This window comes from Aulonocara stuartgranti (assembly GCF_965226115.1).
Source record: "Aulonocara stuartgranti genome assembly, chromosome: 5".
Classification (NCBI taxonomy): Eukaryota; Metazoa; Chordata; class Actinopteri; order Cichliformes; family Cichlidae; genus Aulonocara; species Aulonocara stuartgranti.
Window position 1 is genome coordinate 4,895,500 of NC_138943.1, and position 26,869 is coordinate 4,922,368.

The 26,869-nt window shown below is 39.6% G+C and overlaps 2 protein-coding genes across 3 annotated transcripts; one reads left to right on the forward strand and one right to left on the reverse strand.

Annotated features, from left to right (window-relative positions):
* Window positions 1-161: 161 nt before the first annotated feature.
* On the forward strand, window positions 162-13,373 carry LOC309707121 (uncharacterized protein). 2 transcript variants are annotated; one of them, XM_082534252.1, is made up of 3 exons: window positions 1,870-1,890; window positions 2,187-2,268; window positions 12,944-13,373. In XM_082534252.1, exons 1-3 carry the CDS (start codon window positions 1,875-1,877, stop codon window positions 13,209-13,211), a joined length of 366 nt encoding a protein of 121 aa, XP_082390378.1. In that variant the 5' UTR covers window positions 1,870-1,874; the 3' UTR covers window positions 13,212-13,373. The 2 variants fall into 2 exon arrangements, 1 of the variants encoding a protein (XP_082390378.1); XR_014276918.1 differs by lacking the exon at window positions 12,944-13,373 and having other exon boundaries at window positions 162-2,099; window positions 2,187-2,270.
* A 2,233-nt stretch (window positions 13,374-15,606) lies between these two features.
* On the reverse strand, window positions 15,607-24,597 carry LOC309707122 (cytochrome c oxidase subunit NDUFA4). The gene is made up of 4 exons (XM_082534253.1): window positions 24,378-24,597; window positions 21,140-21,225; window positions 18,725-18,788; window positions 15,607-15,794 (listed from the first exon to the last, which is right to left on the reverse strand). The coding sequence occupies exons 1-4, from the start codon at window positions 24,417-24,419 to the stop codon at window positions 15,738-15,740; spliced, it is 249 nt and encodes an 82-aa protein (XP_082390379.1). The 5' UTR covers window positions 24,420-24,597; the 3' UTR covers window positions 15,607-15,737.
* Window positions 24,598-26,869: the final 2,272 nt, after the last annotated feature.

Genomic DNA, 26,869 nt, shown 5'->3' on the forward strand with positions numbered 1-26,869 from the left:
AATGAGTTTCTGTGATTTATCATTGTACCAGAAAGGTTTTCTCCTGTTAACCATCCTTGGTCAACATGTTGACCATGATATAGAGAAGATAGAGTTTGAAAAAGTTGTACTTCATTGTCAGTACATTAACAATCAAAACTCAGAGAACTGCCGTTCACTGTTCAAGGTTCAAGGTTCTTTATTTGTCACATGCATAGTTATACAAGTATAACACACAGTGAAATGTAGCCTTTTTTTTTTTTTTTTGAGGTATTTGGATATTAGGGCTGGGCGATATGGCCTAAAATCCATATCATGGTATAATTTGAAGCACGAGCGGTAACGATATATATCGCGATATATTCTTTTCTTCTGTATAACATATTTTCCACACTATAAGGCACACTTAAAATCCTTTAATTTTCTCAAAAATCGAGAGTGTGCCTTATGTATGAATTCTGGTTGTGCTTACTGACCTCGAACCGATCTTGGCGTGCAAAAATCTGTTAAAAATGTTTTAGTACAACTTTGGTAAGCTGCACTGCTTGATGGATTGTCAGAGCATTACGGCTGCTGTGGTGAGGAGCTTCGCGGAGTAATCTGGGTCCAAAACTCCATCGACTTCAGGTCCCAAAGTCAAACGAACACTGAGAGTTAAAAACGGTCTAAATTATTTCATCTTTAATAAAATCATCAGCGTTGCTGCTTTACCAGGTGCAACAATTAAGTTTAACATCCATGAAAACAGAAGTTATTAAATTTAACGGAGTTACAAGTTAACAGGAAGTTAGCTCGCTAGTTTCCACCTAAACATGACATACCATGTTCTGAGAGATTTTTGAAACTAATTAAAACGTACAGCTCTGCTACCACTTCCAACATAAATGAAGACAGACAACTAAACAGCAGTGGCGTTTGCAGGGTTAATGAAGTTGGACTACCTGGTATATAATGTTGTGCTACGTGATTGCTAGCAACACAGCTATGTTAGCATAACATTAGCACAGTGAAGCTGGAGGATGAACGCCAACTTTTTTTCCACTCGATGATAAAAGTTAACGTGAGGGATTCTGGTGGTTAGGGACAAATGCAATCGCATAGCAGGATGCTATACACGGGGCAAACTTCAGTCAGGAGAACAACTGAGATTATTCATCCACAATAAGAGGTTAGTTATTAATATACTGCAACAATATGGGAATAGAAGAGCTGAGAGAGAATTCAATATTAATGAATCAATGTTATAGAAGTGGAGGAAGCGCAGTTTTTGGCTTTCCCCATATTTCAAAAGTGCTTCATCTCTGTTAACATCTGTTCACCGGCATAATTTGATTGTAGCCGCTGCGATGCTTTCGACCAAAACAGGCGCAGCTTGATGACATCATCAACATGCGCTATCGCGATAGATCAAAATCTCTATCGTTGGTCAAATTTATATCCTGTCTATCGTATATCGTTTATATCGCCCACCCCTACTGGATATATTTCTTTTAAATCCCAGATATGGTTGTGTTAGAAAATCAGAGTAGATCAGTTGTTCCCAAAACACTCAGTCCGGCCCTTCTGGAACAAACAACCACATTCAAAGTCAGCTTGGTCAGAACGGCAGCAGATTATCTTGACCATGTCAACGTGCCTAAATAATAATGGATACTTTATTGATCCCCATGGGGAAATTACTTGTTTTTTCTCTGCATTTGACCCATTCACTCAGTGAAGCAGTGGGCAGCCCACTAAACAGGCGCCCGGGGAGCAGTGTGTAGGGACGGTACCTTGCTCAGGGGTACCTCAGGGTAGCCGTTAAGTGGATTCGAACCGCCGACCTTCCGATCATGGGGCGACCACTTTACCTACTGAGCTATCCCTGCCCCAATACAATCGTTGCTGCCAAGAAAATGTTTGCACTAGCAGGTGAGTCTATCATAGTGGCTGGAAAATGAACTGCAATTTGCTAAAAGGACATTTTTAGAGCTGGTTCCTTCATGTGGCACACTGCCCGTGCCTCAATGCTCTTTTTTTTTATACTTAAATTGTTATGCCCCGCCCACCGTTCGGCTGTTCTCTTACCTGCTGACTGCTTAACAGTGGGTGTGAATACCTGGCACTCATTTACCATGAAAGTAAGCAAACTTGCTAAAAGTTGTTTTTGGTTTTATAATAGTTACTTTCATAAACATAAATACTTTTCCTTTGCTCGTTTCCAATAGGAAGAGTTGCACCGGACAACTCACGCCTTTCCCACTCTACGAAAAAGGTTCATCTGCTAATGTCAGTTGGCTGCATCCACAGGTAGGTTTTTGTTTGCTGCTTGTGCTAATATGTCCAACAGAGGCTGAAGTCTTCTCTCTATTTACTGCTACTGCCTTATATTGTAACATCTAACCACTGCATGCAATAGAATCCATCTATTTTTTTAAACGTTTGCATGAGGTTGTTTTCTCTTGCTGAGCTGTTTGTATGACGATACCAGTTGGCTAATTTGCATAAAGTAGAATGGCATTTGGGACTATTTGTCACGATCCTGGGTCTTATGACCCAGTGTTTTGAGTTTTAGTTCATTTTGATGTTTTAGTTTATGTAAGCCCTTCAGGTTCCTAAGTTCATTTGTTATCATGCTTAAGTGTTTCTAGTTCTTATTATTTTCCCCTCGTGTTTCCAACTATGGTAAATCTCCCCTGCTCTTCATGTGTTTCATGTCTGTGTCTTACATTGTGAAGTTCGGGTTGTCATGTCTACGTCTCATTATGTTTCCTGTTTTATTGTGAAGAGGTCTGGTGTTTCTGTGTTCATCGTGTTCAGTTTTACTCTTCCCCTGTGGCGTTGTTATGTTCATGTTGATCTACTGTGCCTTTCTGTTCCATGTTTCAGGTCCCTATGTTCTGTCTCCCCCAGTCTGTTAAGTTCACATGTCTTGAGTTCCGTCAGTGTGTTTCCTGTTTTACTTTCACAGTCTGTTCTATGTTAATGTTTCTAGTTTTGCTCCCCTTGCCTCGTCCTGCTTAATTACTCTCAGCTATGCTCTCCTCCTGTGGCTCATTCCCCCTCGTTATCCCTCAGTGTATTTAAGCCCCATGTTTCTCTTTGTCAGTGTTGCGTCCTCCCTCATAGCTGTGTGATTTTTCCCTGTGGCTCCTTGTGCTTTAGTTTTCCCAGTTTAGTTTATTTTGTATTGTTTTTCGTGTCCCACTTCACGCCAGCAATAAAGCTGTGTTTTTTGAGTTTACCTTTTGACTCTGTGAGTTTGCGTTTGGGTCCTACTCTTGCCTGCACACAGCCGTATTGTGACACTATTTTTGTGCCAGTGTTGGGCTGAGTTGTTTAGCATTTCCCTGTAGACAGGGTGCTGTTGTTTTGGAGGTTTCCTATAGGCTTGCTATCAGTGTCAGAAAATATTGGCATTGAAAAGTGAATATTAAATGCAAACATTCACATATTTCACTTAATTTCAGGAGTAGGACAAGAAAAAATATTTCAGTGGAACCAGTGTTCATTCAGCCTTTGCCACTGTCCACTGTTAGGTTATCAGCTGTTTTGTGTTGATTATTCATGTCATATCTATGAAGACATTTTTATTGTCATTTTAATTAAATTAATAAGAACACCTGTGGCAGTGTTTAGATGTGTCTGAATCTTTTCGGAGCTGTGGACTGGTCCTTGTGCAGCGAGTCATCACAGACCATTTGACCTCAGCAGGATTTACAGAGATGCATTAAAGCTGGCGCCGGGATTGTATTTTTGTGGAGGAGTCTTTTGTTTGCGTGAACATGTGTTGTGCCAGGTTCCTGCTTGCAGGACTGATCAAGTCAGAGTCCCTGATATTTCAGCTATGCATGTTATGTGATGTGTAGATATGCATATTAAATCTGTGGATTTACATGTCTGAGCATGAGGTGGCACATTCAAGTTGGTTTCAATGCGTAACAAGAAACACTTCTTTAAATTCACTCGTGTAAAATGTGTCATGGTTTCTGGGTCTTGAACCCAAGGCTTTGTGTTTCTCTGTGGATTTAGTGAATCCTTGTGGTTTTGAGGGTCACTTGTTTTAATTTGGCTCTTTTGCAATTTTAGTCAGGCTTCTATATTTCTTTGCCATTTATTATATCCTCTGTTTGTATTCTAGTTTATCTTTTTGGTTATGCAATATTTAGTTATCGTCTTTTGTGATCCCTTTCTGTGTTCCCAGTCATGCCCCCCTTTCTGTCTGGTCTCTCTGTCTCCTGTTTGCATGGTTGTCTGGTTTCCTCTTTCATTCTGTTACTTCTATCTGGTCACTGTGCTTGTTTATCATCTGTATCAAGTTCATAAGTCTTAGTCTGGGTCTCAGGGTATGTGTTAGTTCCTGTTTTATTTTGATAGTCCTGTGTTTCATGTACTTCGTTCTGAGTTTTAGCTTCTCTGCTTAGTTGATTGACGTGATTTGTTACAGCTGTGTCCCCCCCCATATATTACCTGGTGTGTATTTATTTTAGAAGTCTCTGCTGTTCTTCCCATGGTAGTGTATTCCATTGCCCTGTTTTTCTCTAAGTTGTTCCTCAGATGCTTTTGGGGGTTTTTTCCTTTGGAATACCAGCACAAAAATGGTAAAAATGGCCTGTATTTGTATAGCGCTTTACTAGTCCCTAAGGACCCCAAAGCGCTTTACACATCCATTCATCATCTTGAGCCACGATTGGCCCACAAAAACTGTGATCTTGTTGAATCGTGCATTAGGATCCACACTACTGAACCATGACAAAATAGAATTGACTAAGGGTACATTTATGTCATACTTTCCTTTACTTTGAATTTAAACGATAACAGCTTATGTGCATTGTTGAATATGTAAGTTAAATATGTAAGTTAAACAATTTGAAATGGGTTTTTTTGGAAAATCTGAACATTTTTTTTGTGTATCAGCCAGCCACGACAATAAAACCAGTGAGAGGTGAAAAAGTAGCATTGATTATTTTGTGATAACGACGTGTCTTTAGAGGTGGGATAATGAATAAAGCTTTGTTTGGGTTTTTTCAGTCTAAGATGGCTGCAAGAGGCTCTGGGTTTGCCGTTCAGGTGGGAAACCTTTTTTCCTGGCATTTATGCTGATACATGTTCATGTTGCTCTTCACAAGTCTTGGCAAGTCTATGCCATGCCAGCAAGTTATTTTTGAAGCAGAAAGCTGACCTGCCAAATATTAGGCAGGTGCTTTTAACAAGCAGACTGATTTGTAGGAATCATGAAAAGCAAATTGCGCCTGTACCTTACTTGTCTCCAGATGATGTGTGTGACAAAATATGACTATAGTAATGTACTGTCAGTTTCTAGTGCTCAGAGTAGAAAAGCAGTATAGAAACATTGTACTTACAGGAACTGCTCCAACATGGAAGCCCATGACACAAAGCTCAGAGTACAGAGGTTTTGTGTTGAGGTTAACGCTAGACGTTTGGGGGTCTGCAGTTAATGAGACAGCAGAGTGTTGGTCACTTTTGCCGGAGTACTCAGAAAACCTTAATCTGCCAATTTATGGGGTCTCGAATTCAATGAGTGACAGTAATTCATACCTGCAGTTATAAATATATTCAGGTATAGTTTGGGAATATTAATTTTGTTGGTATCCACTCAGGTGGTCTTCATTCTGTGGTCATGGTATTTTTCTTCTATGAGTTTGTTATTACTTAATGCCTACAAAGCCGAGGTTACCTGCTGTGCATTACAGCTACATAAAGAGTGATGTGTGTGACTACTGACACCAGTAACTATTCTTCTGCAACCAAAATTTAACTCAGTTTTACATCAGAAAATACTGAAAACAACACTGCACACCTGCATAGTAGGTTTTGGAAACTGCTTTACACATGCACACGCGCGCACACGCACATACAAACAACTTGGTGAGAAACCTTTCAGTCAGCACTAATGGTTCCGTCCTTAAAAAAAAAGTATTTGTTTTTTGTTGGACGTCTTACGTAACGCAGCTTGCTCTTAATCCCTTGCAGGAGTTACCACAATATTTTCATTGTTCCGTTCTGTAGAAGCACAGCAGATGAGTTATATGTTTTACCAGCAGAACAGATCATAAAATCACTCTGTAAAAGGAATGGGTTCACAAGCAAGAAAAAGTGCAATGAAAAAGTACTCTTCAGTTGTAATTGTCATAATCGTACACAGTATTACCCATCTGGTACATTTCCTCATAATGCCGGTCATATATCATAGCCTTAAAACTCCCTCTGATCTGCCCTCTGCTGTAAAAACAGAAGCAAACACACACTGAGACACACATACACACACACACACCGAGACACGCACACAGTTTAAAATGAAAGGATGATAAAATTTAATTCCCTTGGTAGCTGATCTGACAATAAATCATGTCCTTTTAATGAGGAGAGGGATAAATGACAGTGTCAGCAATTAATTAGAAATGCATCTTCAGCCTGTCATGTCTGTGGAGCTGTGTGTGTGTGCGTGCGTGCATGCGTGTGTGTGTGTGTGTGTGTGTGTGAGAGAGAGAGAGAGACGGTATGAGTGTGCCTCACAGTATGCATGAATGTACCTTTGTCACTTCAACACCTGTCATGATTAAACCTGGCAGAAGTTGATACGACCATAAAATGATCTAAATATAAACAGGAGGAGCTGTCTGTCTGTCTGGATGTAACCATGTTACAAGTCATATTTATACATCCAAGCCACACTAATGCGTTGTAATTATTCCATGAGTGCTTCTCATAGTGTCAGTGGCATCACATCAGAGCACATGGATGATGCTGGTCTGTACAGTAATCCTAATCCGGCTCCTAATCCTTTCATGCTACCTCAAATGCTGCTGCTGCTAGTGCTGATAATCATAGTCAAACGTGACCCTTTATCGAATCCCCTGCACCAACAATGCACAACCTAACAAAGTCCTGCATAGCATGGAGTTTATCTTTCTGCCAGCTGTACCTAACAAACGTGAAACACAGATTTAGACATGAGTGGAAACAACCTGTCGTCATATCAGACACCCCTTTTTAAAGTAACCTGAGACAACTTTTTTTGATCAGTGCTACGAGTAACAATTACAAGAGAATCATAGCTACAGGTCATCTCTGCTTTTTTTTTTTCTTCCTTTGTGTTTTTGTTTTTTTTTGTTTTTTTTTTGTTTTTTTACAGATGGCATCATATCAACCAGCTCCTGCTCTACTGAGTCCTTCTCTGCTATTTTCCTGATCTCTTATAAAGAGATAAACTTACAAAGTTTGCTGTTTCAGTGATAGTTGTATATCATATTATATCACTTCAAACAGAGGTGATCCAGTAATGCTGCACTAATGAATTAGACTAACTATTCACTTTAGCTAAAGTTATTAAGTTAGCTAAAGAGTTGGGATGCTGTGTAAGACATAAATAAAGCTAAAATACAAAGGTTTGGACACCGTTTTGCATGTTTCCCTACTGTAGGGGTCTCTGCAAGCATACAGGGCTCTGAGAGGGTCCAAGATGACAACTTTGGAATTCTACTAGAAACAGTTGATCATATTTGTTTGTCAAAGATGAATTCAGGGGAAACTACGCAAAATTAGCATTTTTAGCTAACAGCTACAATAAGCATAAAAGTTACTGTGCGGTATCATTTGTTAACATGACGCTTGTTCTTATACATGTAATACATTTATTACCAACTTGAGAGTTTATCCGCTGGTCATTCGACATGACGAATGACTTCTGAAGTCTTAATTCAGCTCAAGACACTGTAGATTCCCGTCAGTAACACTTTCGGTCCTCTAGTAAAACGTAGTTCTATTAATCTGCGCTCATTACTCTTGAACCGGAACCGGATGTAAGTCCCAAAAAACTGAATTTTGGAACTACGTTTGAAACTGAATGGTGAGAAGTGAATCTGAAATTATTTGAGAGCTAAATTTTTAAAGGATGAAATACAGTTTCAAAGCAAATGAATTCATTTTCAAAAATAAAATTCAATTTCAATTTAGTGATGATCATTTTCAAACCAATAAATTGAATTTCAAATTAGGCTAATTCGTATTCAGTTTTTTAAAAGCACTTATTCAAGTTACAATTCAGATTCAATCCAAGCAATTCAAATTTAACTTTTTCAAATTCAGTTTCTGATGGCACAAATTTCTGCTCATACATATGAGTTTGGCCCCAAGCTAAATGGAATAAAAGTTGATTCCTTTGAGCTAATTCGAGGCCTTAGGTAATTAGGTTTGGCCCTTCAGGGTGTTTCAAGGATTAGGCCATCAGGGCCCCTAGACTTTGGTACAGCATACCAAAGGAAATGAAGCTGCATAATCATTGACTTCCTTCAAATCACTTCTTAAAGTACATTTTTATACGCTTTGTGATCTGTTTTTCTTTTTGACTTCTGCTGTGTCCACTTACAAATGATAGTCATATGATATAGTAACAACATAAAAAAAACAACTTATACAGTTGTTAACCTATAGCCAATTATAATAATGGGTCATTCCATATTAGTTAGTACAACCTACTAAAGGTATGTCATTGAAGTGTTTTAGGCCAAACTGTGACTTTAGGACTATGGAATTTCAAAAGTGTAATTGAAATTCTGCATAAAATTGTGGGAGCTTGAATTTGCTTGAAAATTTGACAGTACAGCCTACACTAGAATTTTTGAAAAGCTGTTGAAATGTGTAGCACAGATTACCATATATGACGTGTACCCAGTACCATAAAATGGTACTTTGAGACCGTTCATCTGATTTGAATATTACAAAGACATTAACCTAGGAAATTGGTGGGGGGGAAAGAGTATCCTGCAAAAACATTGTAATTAAAAAAATTGCATCTAACAACTTAAATTTCACTTTCATTGATAGATTTGGTGTCTGGTAGTATCAGAACTTATGAAAGTGTTCTGTGTCACTTTCCCAATATGAATATTTGAGTTATTTATATTTTTGTTTACAGGCAATAACAAAAGCCTCCATCTCAGTCGTTGGCCACCCAGCTGGCCTCCTGATTGGCTTCACCTCAGGAAATTGTCCTCCTGACTTACCAGTCTTTCTGTTTGTTTGGACTTGGACTCATTGTTCTGTTTTTTGGTTCTGTTCTACGTTCCATCTGTGGTCTGTCCCCACATTATCCTGTGTGTGTATATTTTGTCTCATCTTTCCCTTGCCCTTTGTCGCATTGTCCCTCTAGGTTGCGTCGCTCTTGCCCTGTTCTCTGTGAGTTCCAGGTTCCCTTGTGTGAACCTAGTTCATAAGTTCCTACTTCCTGCCTTGTCCAGATTATTTTGTAATATGTATTTTGGACTTGGCTAAATTATATATGCACTTGTACTATGGTGACCCTGAGAGGCTAAATGTACTGCAATATACAGGAAGCAAAAACACAACAGAAATAGAAAAAACCCACAAAAGTTAAAGAACCTTCTGCTTCTTATAAGCGTGTCTCAGGGCAATCCTTTGCATTTTTTTGATTTTTGTCACTTCCACACTGGTCCATCACATTATTGTGTCCGTAGAAGCACTTCTGTTGTGTTTTGTGAGCCTTTTTTCTACTTTTGTTGTTTTATTCAGCATCTTTTATGTATTTTGATTTGCTAGTGCGTTCTTAATTTGCAGTCTGTTTGACCTCTCAGATCTACCATAAAGTAACAGTCTTTTGCTGCAGAAATAATAAAACACCACAAGAGATGAAATGCATTTACTATAATTTTATTTCACTATCTTACTGTACATCAAAGCATCAAGATCAACGAAATCAGAGATGGTCAAGCTGTAAGCATTTGGTCAATTGACACTGAATGACCCTGATGACAATACAGTGAGTGCACTGAATTGGTGCTCTATTAATTAAGAGTAAAACTGTGTTATTTTTTTCAGAAAACAGATACAAAGGATCAGTTGAGCTAGTCTAAAAAGCAAGGCAGAGAGTTATTGTCTATGACTTCCTCTTCATGTAACCTCTGTTCGTGTGTCCGTGTGGCAGTGAGTGCTCTCTAAGTGAGCCAGTTACACTTGATTTACACACAGATTTTCTCCTTTTTACCTTGACCTTAAATAAACAAATATTTTCCCACACCTGCAGCAGGGAGCCAGTAATTGAAACCTGTTTTTGTTTTTGTTTTCACCCTTACCGCAGTGGAAGCTGTTCTCATTCCTAAAGTGAAGAGGGATTCAAGGAGCCAGACTGCCAATGCAGCATAATTCTTTGTCCTGCTTTTCACACAGTGGGAGCTATTCTCATACACCACATTATAAAGTTGCTGCTGGCATATTCAGAGTTTCATATAGAGCGGATGTTACCTGTGCATTGTTGTATTTTTGGTGGGATGTGCCATTTTCTGCTTTTTCTTTTCAGCTTTGTTCACAAGCAGCTCGACTGTGTTGTGGTTTTGTGATGTTATAAAGGTCAGCTCTGCACACTTCTCAATAACGCATCATTGTAGGCGATGTTCTTATAACATATGAAAGACTGGAATACAAAATCATGTGTATATATCACCAGCTGATGCGTGTGAATAAAATGCTTAAAGGTTTAACTGTATTGGTTCCTTTACATTAAAATAAAATCCTGTTTTTGTTGATTTTTGCAGGGAAGCTTTCTTTGCCTTTAGACAAAATTATTTCAAAACATTGTGTCTCTATAAACACTTACAGTTTATTTAATAATACTCGATCTTACTGGTATTGTTTTGTGAAGTTGATAAATACAACTTTTTTCTCCTTCTATTTACTGATGATAGTCATATGAAAACTCAGTATAGGCTGTATAAAAACTCTGTATAAATTCATCAGTCACAACATTAAAGTCAATGACACCTGGAAATAAACATTCAGTTCTTGAAGTGGATCTTCATCTGTATCTGTGCAGCTCTGATTAGAGCAATCAGAACATCTTATTGAGGTTTCAAGTGGTGTTTTTTGTTTGCATGTGGGTAGGGCTGGGCGATATGGCCTAAAATCCATATTGCAATGTAATTTGAAGCATGTGCAGTAACAATATATATTGTGATATATTCAGGGATAGCTCAGTAGGTAAAGTGGTCGCCCCATGATCGGAAGGTCGGCGGTTCGAATCCACTTAACGGCTACCCTGAGGTACCCCTGAGCAAGGTACCGTCCCTACACACTGCTCCCCGGGCGCCTGCTTAGTGGGCTGCCCACTGCTTCACTGAGTGAATGGGTCAAATGCAGAGAAAAACAAGTAATTTCCCCATGGGGATCAATAAAGTATCCATTATTATTATTATTATTTTCTTCTGTAAACCGTATTTTTCACACCATAAGGCGCACTTAAAATTCTTTGATTTTCTCAAAGATCGACAGTGCACCTTATAATTTGGTGCACCTTATGCTAAAAAAAATCTGTCAAATCTTTTAGTACAACTTTGGTACGCTACGAATGGCTGCACCGCTTGATGGGGTTTCGGATCATTATGGCTACCGTAGTCAGGAGCCTCGGGAAGTAATCTGGGTCCAAAACTCCATTTGCTTCAGCTCCCAAAGTCTAACGAACACTGTGGCATCACTGAGAGTTAAAAACTGTCTAAATTCTTTAATCTTTAATAAAATGGTCAGCTTTGCTGCTTTACAAGATGTAACAATTAAGTTTAACATCCAGGCATCCAAAGTTAGCAGGAAGTTAGCTTGCTAGCTTCCACCTAAACATGATATAGCATGTTCTGACTGAGAGATTTCTGAAAAAATTAAAACAGCTAACATTCAACTGCAGGTGCATATGACCGACGTCGCAACAGTCTTCCAAAACAGGCGCAGTTTGATGACACCATCAACATATTTTCACATTTTACGAGGACTGCTGGGTGGAGACCTGAAGTACTGAGATTTGTTAGAGGTTGTTGAAGTGGCTCCTTTTTAGGTCCTAAATTGTCATCAAAGGCTGTTATGAGGCTCTTACTCTCAGACATGCCTGGGTTTGATTGTTGTTGTGCACACTGGGGAGCAAAAACGGATGGTATTACTATAATAATGATATTATTACATAACAATTATGCTGGTATGATTGCAGACAATATGATACTTGTTATAAAGTTGGATGCATTCGAGTATTGGTAAAGATCTCTGCTATAAAAAGGTCTGTCTGTAGTTAAATTTAATAAAAATCGGAATTACATAACCCATTTAATTTTAATCTAATTTATATCCTTTTTCTATTCACCTTTTGGCCATTTTTTTTTTAGAAACTAAAAAAAGTAGAAATGCAGCATTTAAACTGACAACCTGTTCCTTTATGAAAGGTCATGAGGGAGAGGCGTTAAAGACAAACATTGGTTTTCTCTTTGATTTTTACATCACTCCAGCTCTGGGAGAAAACATGAAAGGCCTCTCTATCTCTGCTAGATCAGTGGATCTGCCCAGGGCCTCGCAACAACTGCCACATTACCCTCCACCACCACCACCGATGCCTCCTGTTTTGCGGCATGTCCTATTTACTTATTTATTTGTCCCTTCTCCACCCACAACTTACTTCTTATCTCAGCCATTAAAATTAATCCTCTTCTAAAAATATCTGCTCAGAGACGATTTAATCGAGGAGGAGATGGTCTTCATAAGTCTGTCTCATTCTGCTTCGCTGATGAGAGCTCTCACATCAACTTATGTAATGGAAAAGCAGCACTACCTGTGTTTGTGAAGCAGAGATCTTAATCACACGCTGCCATAGTTCATTGCCTTCTGAAGTCTGATTGGGGCTGCATGTCTGCATTCATGTTTGCAGTTATGGAAAAGGATTGCCTGGGTTTGTTGACACGGTGTCATGGTCTGGGTGGGCACCTGCAGGTCTCCGACAGTGGCCCCTCCTCCTTTGGGCGGAGTTCGGTTGCTCCTCCCTGGCTGACCACCTGTGAGCAATCATGCCAGCAGTATATCAGACCTGCGCTCTCAACCATTCATCGCCTGAGTATCTGCTATCCCCATGTCAGTCGAGTGGAGCATCATAACTCTGTCAGACGCTGTGTGATGTCTTACTTGTTTTTCTTGTCCTCAGAGGTAGCACCTGGAGTGGAGATCTTGTCTCCCTCACTCCCGCCTTCCTGGACCTGGGCCGCCTGCTGCTAACACGACGTGGCCTGCCGGCCCACCACTCACTTGCCTGCCTCCCCACGCTTCGACCGCTTCCGGGCTTCCGCCCCACCTGTCACCTCCACCTGAAACCAAGTAAGGCAACTCAATTCAACTGTGGAGGATCGTTGATTGTCTGCTGGATCCCACTGACCGTGATCTCCTCTTATTCCAGTGCCCCGGCCCCTGCCTAGTCCTGTTTCTACCTCCCCGCTGCCTCTGCTGTTCAGCCGTCTCCTAGAGGTGTCTAGGTCGCCCTCTTTATCGTAAATAATCCTACGCGCCACGAGTGTGGTGGCGCCGCTTTGCTTTTGCTTTTGTTTGCCTGTGGGCGGAAATAAATCATTTGTTCCCTACCGTCTCGCTTCCGGGTTGGTTTCTGCACCTGTGTCCATCTTTGTTCCCTCGTGCCGCTGGGCCGTGACACACTGAGTTTTGAAGCCGTATGAATATACTAATTCAGCTCTATAGTCCTCCTTAAATAGCAGTGTTGCCTTGACTTCTGTTGAGTTTAGAAAATAGCTAAAAAGCAGTCAAGGAAAGCGTATTATTAGACTACGAGAGCTTAAAAATGATGTTTGTGAAGGAACAGGGTGCAGGTGATGTTTTTGAAAAGTCATATTTGAAGTAAATAAGGAGGGAGTGAATGGCATCAGAATAGATTATAAAAGGAAGCTTTTACTCCTAATTAGTAAGTTGTTTCATAGTGAGCTGCTCTCGCCTCTGTGTGTTAGTTTTATATTACCGCAAAGAGGCAGTGCAATCACGGCGACCTGTGAAGCTGTTCAGGTTGGGTAATAACTGTCCCCCCTGTGTGTGTCTGTGTGTGTGACCTTGCGATTATGCCCCAGTGTGATACTTTGGCCCAGCTGATTACCTGTCAGCAGGTTTTGTGCATCTGACACAAACACACACACAATACCCAGCAACAGACAATACCCACAGGGCAGGTCACCACATTGTTGGAGAAAGCATATTACTGTTTAAAAGCTGCACACACACAGACACACTCACATAAATGGACCCATGCAGGGTCTGGAACATAGATTGTCTATTAAGCAGTGTATTAGAAGAACCCAGGGGTCTGTCATTGAGACAGGTTGTGTGCCATTAGAGCGGGATTTTATGTTGTCAGGTGGCCAGTGATACTGAGCGAGGGCGCGCGCACATGTAGACTCACACAGACACACAACATTCATCATTCAATGAACTCTCCAAGAGGGGAGAATTGTGCCAGCAGGAGACATATTTGTAGAAACGAATGCTTCTGAGTGTCCTTTTCCTGCTCCATACCTTGAAAAAAAATGTGGTTTTGGTCTTTAAAAGACACGCAGTGATCAAACAGTTTTGTGTCTTTGGACGGCATCTTTCTGGGACAGAAACTTGGTTTAAGAGCTCAGTAACCCACACAAACATTAGTCTCTCATGATTGATTCTATTTCTGTCCTCTTTATCTGCAAGTTCATTTCTCAGCATGTGTCCATGTGTGGCTTACTTATCCAATCAGCCGCAGATTTGTGAAGTGATGAGCCTAATATTATTTTTTGTCTGGAGGTTGTTGTTTTTTTGTTTTTTTGTTTTTATAGAATATGAAAAAGTTCAATAGAAAAGTCAGCTACAAATATTAGAAGCTTATAGTGTATGTAACAATTTTACAAACCGTTTAATTAACACCAACAGCGTGAGTGGAATTCTGTGTTAAATTTTTCCTATATGCGGATGCTGTTCTTAAAATCTTCTGCTTAATAACTAAATAACTAACCCCGGACCTCTCCTCCTGCTGGCCACTAGAAAGAATGCAGGTTTAGGGCGCTCATGTCCACTGTTTCTTGTTTTTTCCATCTACTTTTGGCTCCATTGTTTCTCATCTATGAAACCCTGGTGCATAATAAAGTGTAAATTGCTCATCTGTTTATTATTATTATTTTTATTATTATTATAAATAATTCTTGTTGCCATCATAAGGTCTTTGTTTGACAGAAGCTCCCTATTGTTATTTGCGTGTGTGTGTTTTAAGTAGTAGGAAGTTGCTGATCCTGTGTTTTTTGGTGTGTTATTCCATTTCATGATGTGAAATACATCTGCATAAACACAATAAGCATGATGCAAAGCACTTGGTAAAAAAGAAGATAACAGCTTGGCATTATGTTACTTTACTTTATATCACATCATTAAGTTAGTGTGTTAGAAAGGTTAGAAGGCATGAAACACACACTTGCTTAATTGTTTATGTCTCAAGCATGTTTATGTTGTAATGCAGAGTAGGGTGAGAAGTCATGAAGCTGCACATATCAACATTGCAAATGTGTGATATGTGCAGCTTTGAGAAAATAGGCTGGATCACTTCCAGCCTCAGAGATGAATTTCAGAGTAAGACCCTGACCTTTGACCTCCTAGTTAAAGTGCCCTTACAAGAAAGAAAAATGATAAAACTATCACAGATTGATTCGTGCTTATTATTTAAGCCGTTTAAGAATAAAAAACTTAATGTTTATATTTAGAGTCCACTGAAAGATTTTTTTTAATGCTGTGTATGTCAGTTGGATAAACCAACACTTTTTATGACAACACTAAAAATCCAGTCATCTGTCTCATGTGATCTTTATTTATTTTTGTTCACAGTGTATATTAGAGAGCATCAGAAAGAAGTTTCACATCAGTGAGATAACAGCAGGAGGTCCTGCTAAACTTGGTGCCCCTGGAGTTGCCTGGAGGACCTTTTAGAAGTCAGGTCCCTCTTTTTTCAGGTTCTTGTAGTCTGTGTTGATGGCCACAAACTGCGGAAGGAAGGAGGAATACATTTAAATCTGTTTTGCTTAAATTAAATTCATCAGTGTCGTCTTTAGGATAGCATTTTACAAAAACAGAGGGGAATATAAAAACCAAAAAAAGCCTAGAACTTCTCACCCTCTAGTATAAACAAACACTACCATGTACTGTGACCTCTGTCTATTTTTTTTTCTTATATTTTCATCCCACTGATGCTTTTAGGACAACAGTTTGCTGTAGGGGTTGGCAGATTATTGCCCTGGCCAAATCATTTTTCTTTAAGTTTTGAGGCCGAGTTCCACATAAAGTAAATCAACTTAAAGGCATGGTTCTTTGAGAGGTGGGTATATCACAGCCAATCTGTGCTCTTGAGAAACATGTCTCTCCATTCCACTGTCCAATCAGAGTGCTGTGTAACCAATGAGCACTGCAGGTTACGTCACAGATAATAGAATAGAATAGAATAGAATTCAACTTTATTGTCATTGCACATGCACAGGTACAGGGCAACGAAATGCAGTTTGCATCCATCCAGAAGTGCTTTAGTGATATAGATATATTACAATATATATTAGCAATAATATAGTTATGTAAGTATATTACAGAAATGGGTCTATTATGTTATAATATACACGGTATGAGGTATGTTGTGAATATTCTATAACTATAAGTATGTACAGGCTGTAGTGAGTACAAGCTATGTACAGGATATGAACAGGATATAAATATGAAAAACTATACAGAATATGAAATAAATATTCTGTATTTATAAATAAATAACTTTACAGAAATCTGAGATATACAGCTATACAGAAATGGGAACTATGCAAGATAAGCTCTGTGAAGCAGTTCTGGTGAGTGATCAGAAGCGGATATGTTTGTTTTGTTTTTATTTTATTTTTTTTAAATTAAGGGTGTGAAACTCCCTTGACTTTCGTTCATGGGCTACATGCACCCCAACGCTGTCATTGTTGCTTGGATTTTTCTTCTACTTTCGACTGCTTCCTTTAGGGTTTGCTACAGTGAAGCATCTGCCTCCATCTCACAACATCTTTAGCATCCTCCTCTGTCACACCAATCCTCTGCTCTTCATTACATCCATGGATCTTCAATCTTCTCTGTGGTCTTTCTTTTTCTCCTGACTCGAAGCTCCGTCTTCAGTATCCTTTGTCTAATATACCCACCATCACCGCTCCGCATGATCAAACCATCTCAGCCTTGCCTCTGTAATTTTTGTCTCCAAACCACTCATCCTGTCCTTCTGATGTGCTCACACCTAATCTTGTCAAACCTCCCATCTCCAGTTTGGTCTCCTGTCTCTTTGTTAGTTCCTCCATCTCCATCGCCAAACCTTGCCTTTCACTTCTGCTGTCCTTCTGTACCAAATCCCAGCCTTATGCTCTTCTTCACCCACTCCACCCCATCTGCACTCTCTTCTTCACCTCTCATCTGCTGTCCTTTGCTTTGGATGGTTGACCACAGGTATTTAAACTCATGCACCTTCACTACCTCTGCTCCTTGCATTTTCAGTGTTACACCTGTTTCCTTCTCATTCTCACACATATTCTATCTTGCATCTTCTGACTTTAATTCCTCTTGTTTCCAGCACATACCTTCATGTCTCCAGACTCTCTTCCAGCTGCTCCCTACCCTCACTACAATCATGAGGTCATCTTTAAACATCATAGTTCATGGGAACTCTGACCTGACCTCATCTGTCAACCTGTCCATCACCACTGCAAACAAAAATTAGCTAAGAGCCAGTACCTGATGTAATCCCACCCCCTAATTCCTGATGTGAAGCCATCTGTCACTACCACATATCTCACCACCATCTTTCTTTGCTCATACACATCCTGCACTGCCTTTTTGTCTCTGCATGATCTGGCAAACGTGGCTAATGTAGTATAAGAAAACTATAAAATAGACTTTGCAGCGAGACCTTTTCCTCAGATAAAATAAACAGTTTTGGCAACATAATCCATTCTTAACAACTTCGTCCAGAATAAAAAAAGTTTGCAGTTTTTACTGTAAATACCAATAAAATTTTGTGTTGTTCACCGAACACCGAAATGTTCATTCACTGCAAATTGATTTAAATTCCAAATATCAGTTATCATTCTCTGGATTATTAACTGCTACTGGCGTTGGCCCTGATAAAACTAATCGGTCGACCCTTAGTTTGCATATGCCATGGATAATAAATACTGTGCGAGTGCATGTGTGTGTCCTGCACGCTTCTCAGACCTCCAGCCGTGAAATCACTGGCAGTGATTATTTTCTCCACATGTATTTTTCTTGATTGGTCTGCCACTAAAACCCTCACCTCCCCCCTCATCCCTTCTCACTTCACCCTCCTCATTATGATCATTGTTTGGACTTCAGTAGAATTTCGATGCGAGACCTTTGCCTTCCTATCGAGAATTAAACATGCCATGTCCTGACCTTTTGTCTGCAGGGACTTTCATTCCACTAGCGTGCAACGCAGCCTTCAAGCCCCAAGAAAACACTCTTTTTCTCTGAAAAATATCATCCAAATGTTCTTTAGTGGGTCCTGTCAAGTGGCTGTTTTTCTGCTTTATTTTGGGTCAGTTTTGTTTATATTTTCTTTAGTTTGTTTGGAGCTCTGGCCTTGTTCAGAGGTAAGGCAAATTATTACCAACCACTAAAAGCTCCTGGTTCCATCTGCTTTAATTTGTTTTTGAGAGACACTTTGTTTTCCTTTGTTTGAGCAGATGTGAAGAAAGCCAGGAAGCAGCGTCATGTATTTGACATTTTGCCAGAACTGATTTGTCAGAATCTATTTTGGTCATTTTTAAGCTGATGATAAATGTGAGATTTTCAGTGAATGAGTGAAACAATGCCATTCTTGTCTAGATTACTATTCTGGCATGATTGGTGCAAATGTGGTCTTGGTGTGTGATGGGATTATAGTCACCTTGTATTGGTAGGTTGGGTCGAGCTTGCTCCAGGGCTCCGGGTTGTTGTTCTTATCCCAGAGGCTGCAAATGTGCAGAGATTCATGGCATGCAGGATAAAGAGGAGCAGGACAAAGGAGAAAAAAGACAGAACATAAGCATAAAGCAAGGCAGGTAAAGAGAAAAAGACTTAAACAAGGGTAACAGACCACGATGCAACAAATAACAAGGGAAAGAAAGACAGAGCAACAGAAGGACGGAGACAAAAGAAGATAAATATGTGGATGCCGAATGGAGACAGAAGTTGGGGGAGAAGAGAGAGTGATTATGAGATAAGGTGAACTCATCCCAGTGACTTGGCAGTTCTCCTCTGTTCATTAACCAAAGTCTGGATTTCACAGCACTCTTCTGTGACTGTCCATCCCTCCTCCTCCTCCCCTCCGGCAACACGTCACACCGCCAAAGCACAAACAAAGAGACAGAGAGACCGATGGCAGAGAAAGCATATCTCCCCTCCTCGCTTTCCATTACCACCAACAGTAGTGTCTGCAGCTGGTGATGAGGTCAGGCTTTATGGCTGACCCTCAGAACAAGTGGGTTTGTGTAGCTCAAAGTAGGACACGAGCAGTGAACATTTACTGTATGTGAGCGGTCACCGAGTTCAGTGCGGTTAGTGCAGTTCTAAAACATGACAGTTTAATGCTGCTACCTGATTAAATTGTCTTATTCTTAGTGTTTACGCCTTGTTTTGATACTCGTATTGAAATCAGTGCATACTCACAGTTCTGTGTTTTCAGCACCACTCGGCAAAATATCCTTTTGGTTTTTAAAGTTGGAAATAAACACAAGCCATCCAGCAAATAGGCATTAACCATACAAAGTCGCTGCTTAAGAACTTGCTTTTTAGCAAATGCTCCTTTGTATTCAGCTGAGAGAGTTTGTAGTCTTGATTAAGGTAATTTCAGACAATTTTGTTCAATCACTTCAAGTTCTAAGATACTTTAAACTTGCATGGAAAGCATGTTTAAACATGTGTGGCTGGATTTTAATGATGCTGAAGTGAGAACTTCTGTTTTGTTTAATAGGCCATGTTGTGTCATGAACTTTAATTGTCTAAGACTCATGTTAGAAGGAACTGGGCAGTTAGAGTTGAATTTGGGTCTTTTGTGGCTGTGACTAAGTGAAAGAATAAGAACTCTGGTCTTTGAACTTTGTTAATTTAGAGGCTGCATGAGGAGGGGCTCTTTAGGTCTGTTGGCCTACAGGTTTCATAGTTGTTAAAACCAAAGTAATTCCAAGTTTGACCAGCTCTCCAATGGTTGCAAGCTGATGGTGACTAGTTGGAAAAGTCAAAACTCCAACAACACTGGTCGTATGTAGAACAACTGTTTTACTTGACCAACAGATGGCTTGTGTCCTTCATCAGGCTTGAAGATGACTCTGATCCTGGTATTTTAATCCACTATTCCTTCCAGCTGTGGAGTGTTTCCTCTGTGACACAAATTATTTGTTTTATTTGTCTACCCTTCAGACACTGATTTTTGTAATGATCATGTGGGATTTATCAGATTTTGGACTGTGAAAATTAAAAGCATGAAGACATTGTCAATCGTAGTTTGGCTTCAACAAGTAGCTGAGACGGGAGTAAATTTCAGCTACTGAATTGATTGTCATGAAATTTGGAGAAGCATGAGCAAAGATGGTACCTGGTTTTTTTCTTCTACTGTACCATTCTGCTGAGTGACTGTCTTCTGCTCGTCAAATACATTTCATTGCGATGTTGACCCTGTGCTAACTTGCATATGACAAGTAAAACTGAAAACTGAAAAAATGTTGTTTCTGATCTTTTATCACTTTATTTCAAATTGTGATATGGAACATTGGCTTTGGTAGAAGATCGACTCTGACTGTCTGACTATGTCGCAGTAATTTGGACCTAATTTTCAGATCCTTGGTGGTTAAGAACCTCTTTGTTGTTATCGCCACAATTTTTGCCAATTTTTGAATACTTAGCTGACTGAATTATTCTCGAACTTTTTAGGGGTCTTACCAAATCCATAATGACTTTAAGAGAGTTCAGCAGCAGAAAGTAGTAGCGAATTAACATTTAAAGAGAAGCAGGGGTTACATTTGGTTCTTTTTACTTTAGAAATTAACACATCTATACAAGTGACATTGGGGTTCAGAGGTGATAGCGTTTTATGTATTCCATCCACTTGCTGACTCCAAATCTTTCTGATTTTATGTTTTAAAATAGAGTATGTCATGTCAGCAGAGACCCAGATCAAAACTGGGACCAGCTATTGAAACCAAACCGTCCAGGCAGTTTGATATCAAGCTTTAATCAGCCAACGTTTCAAAACCTGTAAACTCACACTAGCAATAGCAAAGTGGAAGAATCCTACGGTGTGCAGACAAACAATATGAAAACTTACGTGACATGCGGCCCTCTTGCCAGACGGATCAGGTAGAGAGAGGCCCCTGTGATGCCCAGAGTCATGAAGAAAAATTGAGGGATTAACTGAGGAAAGGACAGTAGAGGAGAGGAGGGTTGCATTAGTCCCAGAGCACAGAGACAGAAGGTGGTAAACAAACACATTCCATCAAGTGGTTGGCTGTGATATGTACCATGAACATACGCCCGTGTGAAATACACACACATATACTGGTAGTTGTTATTCCTGTTTTCCCTCTCCCTGCCCTCCTCCATATGCATGAGACCCAGGCCATGTGTGAGGCAGCTCACTGTCAGCCTGGGTTGAACAGGCAAGGACGCAGTGGAAGAGAGAGCTGCCGCGTCTCTGTGTGCCAGCCTCTCCTCCTATAACGCTATACCTGTCACAGTGAGTGACAGAAACACAAACACACACTGAGGCGGAGGCACACCTAACGCATACACTCACACAAATGTGCACAAAAATGAGCTTACACACCCAGTGGGTGCTCTCAGACGCACAGTCATGAATGTGTTTATGCAGACACATTTATCTGATATCCTGAGAGGTGATGATGATGGGATTTAAACATTTTAAAAAGTACATTAAGGGGAAGGGGGAGGAAATGTGATGTCATCCTAAACACCCAAAGCTTAGGTGTGACAATCCCTTCACCATGGCGCATCTATTTATCAGCACTACATAGGCATAACTTTCCTAATATTACTGTGTGATACTGTGTATACAAGATGGAGAGGGAGAGTCACACCACTGGCGAACAGCTGTTCGCAGCCCACACAGATCTAGTCAAGCTGTAGAGAGATGACAGTTTGATCAGGTTGAACTGAAGGATGTCTCTGCTCAGCTGTATCTCGACATCTGTCTTGTCTGATTGCGTTGCCACTTGCCTTGTTGTTGATTAGGAGAAAGTCTGGTGATGATAAAACTTTGATATTTTCTACTTTAAAGCATAGACTATATGATAGATAGACTTGGGAAGTTATTGCAGAAGTTCCTTTAAAAGGGCTTTAGTTAGCAGGATTTGACAGTTCTGGTTTCAAAATGAAGTGCCGTTGTATAAAAGTCTGAGAAAACGAATCCAGTGCTGACTCGATTTGTGATCTCAGTAAAGACTTTCATGGTTTCAGGTACTAGTTTTAAGTTTTAAATCCAAATATCAGTAGAATTGATACCAAAGCCGGCAGCCGGTATCATATTGATACTTTCTTTCTATCCTGCAAGTCCAGTATGTATCTCACAGAACTGTAAGAAATAAATCTTTTTGAAATGGAAAAACTATACCTATGCACTATGAAAAATGTCACAAAAAATATATTTTGTGTTGACTGTCACGCCTATTTTGTTTACAGCCTATAGAACATTTAAAGAACAGAAGACAGCCACATTAAAATTACAGGTCTCCCAAAAAAAAGTTTGAAAAGCTGAAAGATGTGTTTTGTTGTATCAACTAATTATTGCGGAAAGCAAAATTCACAGTGATTTAGTGGTCATTAAAGTGTGTTCAGCATTTGCAAATTGATGATGATTCCTCTCATAAATCATGACACACTGCTCTCCCCTACATAAGCTGCCTTTATAGTTTAACAGTATTGGTGTCATTCAAAATCAGGAGTGACATCACCGTGGCTACGCTCTCGTTTTCATTCAGAGCATTTTTATAGACTTTTGGTCCTCATGTCCATGTGTCAAAATGAAGTTTGAATAGTTTTGCAGCCAGCAGTTAGTTAATACAAATGGTAATCTGCAGATTATTTTCCTGCTTGTGTTATTAATATTTTGTCTTAATTCATGTTAAATATCACCCAGAATCCAAGGTGCCAATTAACCAAATATCATAATAATTAAGAAATTATGCACTAACATGAAACTAGTCGTCTGCATGCGTTATCAATTAAGATTAAATGATTTCTCACCTTTCTTTATTATCCTTGTCAACACGTTGTCAAATGTGTTTCATCTTAATTATCTCCATATTTCTTGTTTGATCATCAATAGCCTGAAACCTAAAGATGCTGATTTGCATTTGTAAGCTAACGAGCTGAAACCAGTGAGTATTTCCAGTTTTGTTTTTTTTAATCACAACTGAGCGTCAGTAGGATTGTAGTCAGTTTTCATCAACTAAAACAGACTTTTTCCTTGTGTATCTAGCACATGTTGTCTTACTCGTGTACTGCACAGTGTGCCCACGCTGCATGTTTTTTGTTTGCTTTTTCTCCAAGTAAGATCTCGATGAACTTGGCATAACCTTGAAAAAAGGTTCACGCTGTGCACTGCACACACACTGTATCTTACTGCAGATGCCTCGCTTAGATCATCACTGAAGCGGCAGCACATATAAACACAAACAAAGCAGGTCAGCTTTGATCGCTGACACTCAAACAAACACCAAGAAAATAATGAAGACTGTCGTGTGCCGGGAGCTGTCCAATCCCCGGGTGCTGATCTCTTCATGTCGAGCCACGCAGCAGAGGGTTTCACCTTTCACCATCAGCCTGACCGATATAGGAAATGTTTTATGCTCGCTGGGGTTCGATACTGACGCTGCCCTTATTACTTTTCTGGTGCACTGCCAAGCCAACAACGTCAATCCTCAAATTTGGGTCAGCCCAGCACAGCTTTGAAGCAGAAAAAAAGACAGCTTCTGTGTCTTTCTTCTGCTTTCATTTTATTATGTTGGTAAAGCAAATTAAGATGCCAGCGTAATTATACACTGCCACAGTACTTGTTTCAAACAAGTTGATCAGGAAAGGAGTTATAATTGTTGTAACAAAAGAATCCAGACTTTAAGGTCCACTTATTAGTTTTCTGAAGCTTTCTGTAATCTCTGAGCTGTCATTGTGAAATTGAAAGGGACTCAGTTACTAATTAATAACATTAGTATGTCTTGTAGACAGTATTTTACTGCATTTTTAAGACATAAGTTGTAGTTGCAAATTGGTATTCTAGTGCCACGCTTTAAGCTGCACAGTAACATATTGCTCTCAGCGGCGTCGAGGCAGTGTTGCACATTATTCATGCCATTTACACGGTTGGCTTCAAATGTATCTTCTTCTATCATTCTTCACTGTCATGTTTTCAGTTTTGTGTCTCTTTTTCAGTGACTTGCAGTTTAGAAGTGCAACTGTTAGCAAACACCAGTCTAAAATTACAGTCAGCTGTTTAGGCCTTGTTTATAAATCTCTGACTATATAAAAGATAAATGAATGACGGAACCTACCCCTGGATGTTTCTTCGCATGTTGAAACATGGTTTTAATCATCTTTATAAGTCTTCCACAAACAAATCCACCAAAAAAAAAGACAGTTAAAGGCTGATGAAGATATCCATATAAGAGACTCTCTATCTCTGCAGATTATTACAAAGAGGTGCTTGCTAGCTTAAGTACAGTATGTTGGCCAGTGTGGCGAAACCTGTTGCCAGTCTATCCCGTCTCTCCACCCCCCCACCCGCCCTCGTGTTGGATAAATGAGAGGGTCAGAGGCGAGTGGGAGGAGGGGAGCAGAGCGGGAGAGACAGTCCTAATCCACATAATGACATCTGTTGAGGACACTGTATGTTTCCACTGAGGCTCACTGAGTACTCTGTGTCCTAAAGTGTTTTGTTGTACAACAACAAAACTGCAGATTCTGAACACTTTTTTTTTTTTTTGATGCAACAGATAGAGACATTTACCCAGACATTTCCTCCTGAAGGTGCAGCAGTAGTGTTGCTATAATAGATTCATGTTTAGACAGCACACCAACAATACAGCCATTGTGCTGGCTAGTTTCACAATGTATTGTCATTTCTGAAACGATGAGCCACTATTTTTATGGGTAGCCGTTACTCTTAAACTGTAAAATCATCCCTCGGTGGCCATAAAATTGTGCTGCTTTTGCAGAGCACCTTGTTCTGTGCGAAGAGGAGAGAAACGGCAGAATCCAACACGTCCCTCGGGTCGAGACCTTTGTCCCGGACATGATAATGGCAATTGATTAGTCGGCGATGCAGCACTTGCAGACCTTACAGGTTTCTTAACAGCATTTTCCGACCTAATTTAATTAACATCAAAATGCTGTGCACTGCAAAATGTACAGGTCATTGCAATTACCTACTTAAGGTGCTATTTATCATGCGATACAGCAAAGTGGTTGCATTTTAAGCCACATTAGTGTCATTATTGTAATGCCAGACTAATATGTTGGTCAGTGGATCTACCACTATGCTACATAAAGAAGCATCTCAGCACTGTTTTATATCAGTTCTAACTTAGACCACCCTCATGAGGTTGGTTTGAGATGTCCGGATAATTAATTTTTTGATTTCGGTGAAATTTGATAGAAACATTCATAATTGCCAGATGATTTATTTTGAAATAGTATTTCTGGTCAACACAGAATTGAAAGGACAAGCATGAGTTTTTGTTCATATGTTAACAGTAGGCCTGGATACACATTAGTTCATTCAGGCCTAAAAGGTAGCTTTCCCAAACACAGGTTAATTGCTGATTACTAAAACCTGGACTACGGAGTCTTGGACTTAAAACCACCTGTGCTAATCTGAATGAGCTGGACTGAGGTTGGACAGAGTTACACTCTAAAAGCTTAAAACCGTTTGGAACAGTAAAGGCAATGAAAACGATGGCACCGGATAAGCTCTGCTCTGAAAAAACTGTCGAAATCTATAGAATCTATGGGAAGAATTCATTGATTTCAGGTAACATTTGTTGGCTTCATCTTGTTACTTTTTTGTGAAATCGCTGAGATGGCATGATAGTAGAGGTCCTGCACATATGTTGAGGAAGAATATAACAATGAATTAAAAAAAACTGCTGCTGATTCATGAACAGTCTAAAACTGATGAAGGACCTACAAATAAGGAAAGAGAATCAGCAGCCTTGAAGAACATAACAGATGATGACGATGATGATCAGATCAGGCATCATACGCACTTACACTAAGTATATGAAAACTTTCAACTTTGAAAATAAAAAAAGAAAATGCAAACTTTCAGTTGCTCCTGTGTCATCTGATATGAAATATGTTCTACTTTTAACTAATTCTACAAAATCATCTCTGTATGCAACTCATTAATACATCTGGATTATCAGACTGCTGCCGCGGGAGCTTGGCATCCACACTGCTGACGGTAAAACAGCTGTTGTGATAATGACAATGCAGCATCTTTAACGAATAAGAACTCATTTAATCAAATTGCATAAAAATGTCAGGAAGAATTTGTCTGGCTGGTGATGCTCACTGATCGTCATTAATATAGTGCAAGTAACTCATTGATCTTCTTTGACAAATGACGTTAATCTAAAATTAAACTTAACTCCTGGAGGTTTAATTTAGTCCTGGAGTAGCTCCAATTTGTCTTCAGGAAATCTGTTTAAATAATCCAGGACTAGGTTAAGTCTAGGTAACGGATGTCAAACATAAGGCCTGGGGGCCGGAATCGGCCTGCATTGTAGAGAAACTGAGACTTTCTGTTTAAATTCTTTTTTTCTTCTTTTTCTGATATTAAAATATCTCAGGAATTAAATGTTTAGTTAAATGTCTTTATACTGACAGAAAGGGCAGCTTTACTGGTCCAGCCCTCTTATGATACTACTTCAAGCCACAACTAAGAAAGCTGGTTTAAGTGGCTTCTGATTTAACACCAGTCTGGGAAACCACCCCATTATTTATTTATTTTTCTTACTCAAGTCCAAGTACTCAAATTGAGCTC